Genomic DNA, 5,757 nt, shown 5'->3' with positions numbered 1-5,757 from the left:
CTCTCTCTCTGCCTCCAATGCTCTCTCTCTCAAAATAAGTAAAAGAAACTTTTAAAATATAATAAAGAATAAAAAAATCTTTAAAAGAAAAGACTTAACATAAAGCAACAGTAATCAAGATAGTATGGTTTTGGTGAAGGATAGACACACAGATAAATGCAACAGAATATAGAGTCCAGAAATAAACCTGAAAAATACGGCAGATTTATTTCTCACAAAGGATTATGAGAAGGAAATCCAGTAGGGGATGTATGGTCTTTTCAATAAATGGTGTGGCAACAACTCAGAGGCAAACCAAACCTACCAAAAGAAACTGGAACAAAAACTAACCCATACACAAAAACTTATCTCCAAACGTATCACTGATCCAAACATGAAATATACACTATTAACTTTGATGACAAATCATTGACGAAATCTTTGTGGCCTGGAATGAGACACAGTGCTCTCAGGGGTGGCACTAAAGGCATGAATCATAAAAGAAAAACTTGGTAACCTGAACTTCACCAAAATCAAAAGTTTTGCTCTGCACGCGGCATTATCGAGAGGCTGAAGTGACAAGATACAGACTAGGAGACGATATACGCTAGTCACGCATCTGACAAAAGACTGCACCCAGCGTGTCTGCAAATGTCTACAGAGTGTGTCTCAGAGCTCGCCGGTAAGAAACAAAGAGCTTATTGTAAAAATGGGCAGAAGAGCAGAACAGATATTTCACCAAGAAGACGTACGGATGGCAGAGAAGCACATGAGAAGACCCTCACGTCACTGGTTATCGGGGGAAACGCGGAGTAAAGGCACACCACCACGCCCTCGCACGCCTGTCAGAACGACTGCAGTGTAAAGAGGCCAGCAGAACGTGGCGACCAGAACGTCCTGCACGGCCGACCGCAATGCAAAATGGTACGGCCACCCTAGAAAAGGTTCGCAGTTTCTTAGAAACACACACTTCGCACATGAGCCGACAGTCCTCTCCTAGATAAAGGATCCCCTAGAGAAATGAAAACTTGCGCTCACATGAACACCTACGCACAACGTTCGTGCAGCTTTAGCAATAGTCCCAAAGTGGGAAAACTCTCGTTAAGCGAAGGAATGCACACACTGTGACAGGTTCATTCCACAGAGCATGACTCAGCGATAAATAGAACTATTGGCACACGTAACAACACGGAGAGGTATAAAGGGAATCACGCTGCGTAAGAGAAGCCAGTCCTAAAAGATAACGCGCTATAGACTTCAATCATATGTTATTCTCGAAAAAGACAAAATTATAGTGGTTGTCAGAGTTCAGGCATAAGGCGGGTGAGATGGCAAAGGCCCCCAGCATGTGGGAGTCTCTTGCGGGGGGGATAGAGCTCTTGTATGTCCCGACTGTGGCGGGGGTTGAATGAATTTACGCATGTCAAAACTCACAGAGCAGTATACTAAAAAAAGTCCATTTTGTTTGATGTTAAAATAAAGTGTAAACAACTATTTGCCTCATTATGTCACAACGATGATATGGTGAGCAGGACGGCAACCCCTATGAGCACAGATTACAAGAATTCTCTTTTATTAATCTGATACTTCATCCAGCTCTTCAGAGGGGGTCAGTCCATCTCTCCTCAGCAACACGTGGACAAAACCATTGCTCTCTCAGAGGCAACCCAGGGATCACAGAGCCGGAGGGAGAGGAGACTGACACATGGCCAGGCTGGGCTAGCCACAGAATCCCACTAAGGAGCCCGGCAGGCAGAAATGGGGCCTGCTCCAGCCCAAGGACAGTGTGTTGAGCTAAGGCTCTGGTTTGCCCCATTCTGTGACTCTGAAATGCAAGAGGATGGTCAGAGCTGGGCTATACACCCAGGCATGGCCTCCTGGGCTGGCTGGGCCCCTATCTCTCCAGGACTCTGGTCAGGCTGTGGCCAACATCCCCTGTAAGGCCGAAGGGGAGGGTGGAGTGATAGCCCCTCACCCCACCAGTCCCACCAGGGACTGGTGACCACCCATCCTCACTGGGCCTGATAAGAGACCCCACCCCCACAGCTCTCTCCCCTCTCCAGACCAATGGCCACAGCCTGGCCCCCACCCCGGCTCTGTGTATATAAAGGGATCCCGGGGGGTGAGCACACAGAGGCCAGTCCTGGGCACACCCGGCTCCAGCTCAGCCACCACCATGTCTCTGACCAAGGCTGAGAAGACCATCATCCTGTCCATGTGGGGCAAGGTCTCCACTCAGGCGGATGCCATTGGCACCCAGGCCCTGGAGAGGTGAGTGCCAGATGGGCTGGGGTGGAGCCCCGTAGGTGACAGTGTGGAGTTGGTGAGGACAGGGACCAGTGAGGAGAGGGTTCTCTGCGGAAAGGGTCCCTAAGGAGGGGTCAGCGAGGTGCGGGTTCTCTGAGAAAGGGGGCAGTGAGGTGGGCAGATGAATTGCACAGACTTCTGATTGACCCTATGCTCACTGAGTCCTGAACAAGCACAGGCCCCGCATCTCACCAGAGGGGTGTGGATGCGTGTCCTCCAACACCTGACATGCCTGAGGAGGCAGTCAAGCATCTACAAGCACCAGGGTCTCTAATCCTGGGGCAAGGTGGTCCCAGGTGGTTTCCCTAAGAGATCTCCCTTGCAATGTGCCTGCAGGTGGCATTATTTCTGGCAGACGGCAGGTACAGCAGGAGCCCGGTCAGGGGTTGGGAAGGAGGTTTTTGTGGCCGGAGGAGAGGTGAAAACGGGCTGGAGGCCTACAGTGGGTGTGCAGGGCCAGCTGGGAGCAAGGAGACCCTGGAAGAGGGCTGAGGTGGGGAGCAGGGGCGAGCCTGGGTGCTGGGAGGGTGTGGAGGCAGAAGGCCTTGGGACCATGGGGTGCAGCTTGGGGGAGGGGCAGCAGTCAGAGCACAGCACACCTCGGGAGGTGGTGCACCTGCTGAGCTGGAAGGCCCCAGGGCGGTGGTGAGGTGGCACTTGGGTCCTCAAGCTCAGAGAAGGACGCAGGGGTCGTAGAGAGGTGACGGGGGCCCACGTTCCTCCAATGCTCAGGTCCCGCCCTCCCGCAGGCTCTTCGCCAGCTACCCCCAGACCAAGACCTACTTCCCGCACTTCGACCTGCGCCCGGGCTCCGCGCACCTGCGCACGCACGGCGCCAAGGTGGCGGCCGCCCTGGGCGATGCGGTCAAGAGCATCGACAACATCGCGGGCGCCCTGTCCAAGCTGAGTGAGATGCACGCCTACGTTCTGCGCGTGGACCCGGTCAACTTCAAGGTGCGCGCGGGGGCCGGGGTCCTGGCGGGGACGAGGCGGGGGGGGGGGGGGGGCGGGGCGGGGTCTCGGCCGCCGAAGGTGCTCCGCCCACCCCAGAGCACCCGCAGAGCACCGCGTCCTCGCGCTGAGCCGCCCTCCGGGCCCCCCAGCTCCTGTCCCACTGTCTGCTGGTCACGGTGGCCTCGCACTTCCCCGCTGACTTCACGGCCGACGCCCATACCGCCTGGGACAAGTTCCTGTCCATCGTGTCCTGCGTCCTGACCGAGAAGTACCGCTGAGCGCCGCCGCCAGGCCGGGGGCCGGCTGCGACCTCTCCGCGGCTCCAGGCTTCTCCAAACCCTCTAGCTTCCCCCTGAGACGCCAATAAACGAATGCACGCCCACCTCGCCTCTTGTCACTGGGGCCATCAAGGGGGCGGCAGAGGTGGAGGGGGGTGGCGGGGAGGCACAGGGACACCTGGAGGGCTGCGGGAACACTGCGCACTAACCCGAGGGTCTCTCCGACCGCAGAGGGCACTCCGGGGGCGTGGTGTGTGGGCCTAGGACACTCGGGGTCCGGATGGGGTGACAGAAAGTGCACCCCTCGGCCTTTATTTCTGGGGTCAGCGCTAAGCCCACCTGGCCCCACTGACTCTGCTGGGGCGCACTATGGGATTCCTCTGGGATTTATCCTATTTCCTAGTTTATGCTTGATCTTAGCAAGAAAGGAGTAATGAGTGTACCTAGTCCCTCATTTATTCTTCCACCCTTCCACTAAACACACACACACACACACACACACACACACACACACACATTTTTGATGCACAGGATGCCCAAGCATTTTTGTAGACTCTAATACAACAGCTAGAAAAAGCAAAGCCCCCTGCCCCATGGAACTGACAGTCTAGTCCCAGATACAGATGTGATATTCAGTCAGATCACAGCTCACAGAAAGGAAAAAATCATTTTGCTCATTATTAGAGAAATACAAATTAACACTACTAAAAATGAAACCTCACTGATATCCAGACTTTGACCACACTGTACTGATGGTCCCTTCTACAATGCAGTCCCTTCTACCACAGAGACTACACAAGCTTAGTTTTCTCAGCACTAGAAAACCCCAGTCCATCATCAGGCATTGACTGAATGTAGCATGAAAGCTCACACAGCAGAGAACTGTGACCTGAAAAAAAGAATGAAGACAATTTGTAATAGTGGCTGTGATGTCCAGGATTTATCAGGTAAAAAGGAAAAGAAAAAAGAAAGAAGCAGAAGTGTGTGTGTGTGTGTGTGTGTGTGTGTGTGTGTGTGCGCGCGCGCACACACACGTGTATCGTGGTGGCTTTTCTGTTTTTCTGTAAGAAAGGAGAGGAGGGGGAGCCTGGGTGGCTCAGTCTGCAGAGCATGTGACTCGTGACCTCTGGGTGGTGTGTTGGAGTCCCACACTGGACATAGAGTTTACTTTAAAAAAAAAAAGAGGGGCGCCTGGGTGGCGCAGTCGGTTAAGCGTCCGACTTCAGCCAGGTCACGATCTCACGGTCCGTGAGTTCGAGCCCCGCGTCAGGCTCTGGGCTGATGGCTCGGAGCCTGGAGCCTGTTTCCGATTCTGTGTCTCCCTCTCTCTCTGCCCCTCCCCCGTTCATGCTCTGTCTCTCTCTGTCCCAAAAAAAAAAAAAAAAAAGAAAAAGAAAAACAGTGAGAGGAGATACAAATGTGTGTGTGCATTTGTGTGTACTCACAGGTGTGAGTATGTGTACATTTTGACACACATGTATGATTACGATCATAGCTCCTGTGTGTACACTTGTGTTTATAAGTTTGTGTGCATTTGCTCTTTTTTTTTTTTTTTAAGTAAGTGCTATGCCCTGCATGGGACTTGAACTCGGGACCCTGAGATCAAGAGTCACACGCTCTACTGACTGAGCCAGCTAGGCGCCCCTTGTGTTTGCTTAGTTTTGCAAAAGGAAATCCTTCAAGGATAAAGTGGAAATGATTACAAATAATAACACGGATGGACATAAAGAAGGGGTGGAGGGGCTCCCCCAAGGCTAACTCTCTGGATGGTTTTACTTTTCAATCATGTAAATCTTTTACATCACCAAAAATAGAATTAAAAAAAGCAAACAATGACAACTTGAAAAACCCTGCTCCTTTTCCACGGCAGCTGCTCCAACCCACGTTTCCAGCTGCAGTGCGTGACGCGCCGGTCTCTCCACTGCCTCACCGATCCTTGTTCCTGGTTTTTTTAACAGTACGTATCCCGTTGAGTGTGAAGCGCTACTTCCCTGTGGTTTTCACTTTCGTTCCTCTAACGAGTAATGAGGTTGAGCATCTTCTCATGTGCTTTCTGTGTCTCTTTTTTTAGAGAAAAATCTATTAAAGTCCTTTGTCCATTTTTAAATCGGGTTGTGTTTCACCCTTTCCATTGCCAATAATTTTTAACCCGACTCTAACCAAGCCTTTAGATCTGACTTCCAGTGCACAGGAAATGCGTGGATAAAGGCACGGTCTTAAAAAAACAAAAAATAGGGGC

The 5,757-nt window shown here is 52.0% G+C and overlaps 1 protein-coding gene across 1 annotated transcript; it reads left to right on the top strand.

Moving 5' to 3' along the window:
• Positions 1 to 2,092: 2,092 nt before the first annotated feature.
• LOC131500673 (hemoglobin subunit zeta) lies at positions 2,093 to 3,622 on the top strand. Its single transcript, XM_058709976.1, has 3 exons — positions 2,093 to 2,250; positions 3,036 to 3,240; positions 3,390 to 3,622. Exons 1-3 carry the CDS (start codon positions 2,156 to 2,158, stop codon positions 3,516 to 3,518), a joined length of 429 nt encoding a protein of 142 aa, XP_058565959.1. The 5' UTR covers positions 2,093 to 2,155; the 3' UTR covers positions 3,519 to 3,622.
• The last annotated feature ends 2,135 nt before the right edge of the window (positions 3,623 to 5,757 follow it).

The sequence above is a fragment of the Neofelis nebulosa genome, chromosome 18 (assembly GCF_028018385.1).
Source record: "Neofelis nebulosa isolate mNeoNeb1 chromosome 18, mNeoNeb1.pri, whole genome shotgun sequence".
Classification (NCBI taxonomy): domain Eukaryota; kingdom Metazoa; phylum Chordata; class Mammalia; order Carnivora; family Felidae; genus Neofelis; species Neofelis nebulosa.
The sequence above is the reverse complement of the archived record's forward strand: the minus strand, read 5'-3'. Positions and strand labels throughout refer to the sequence as shown.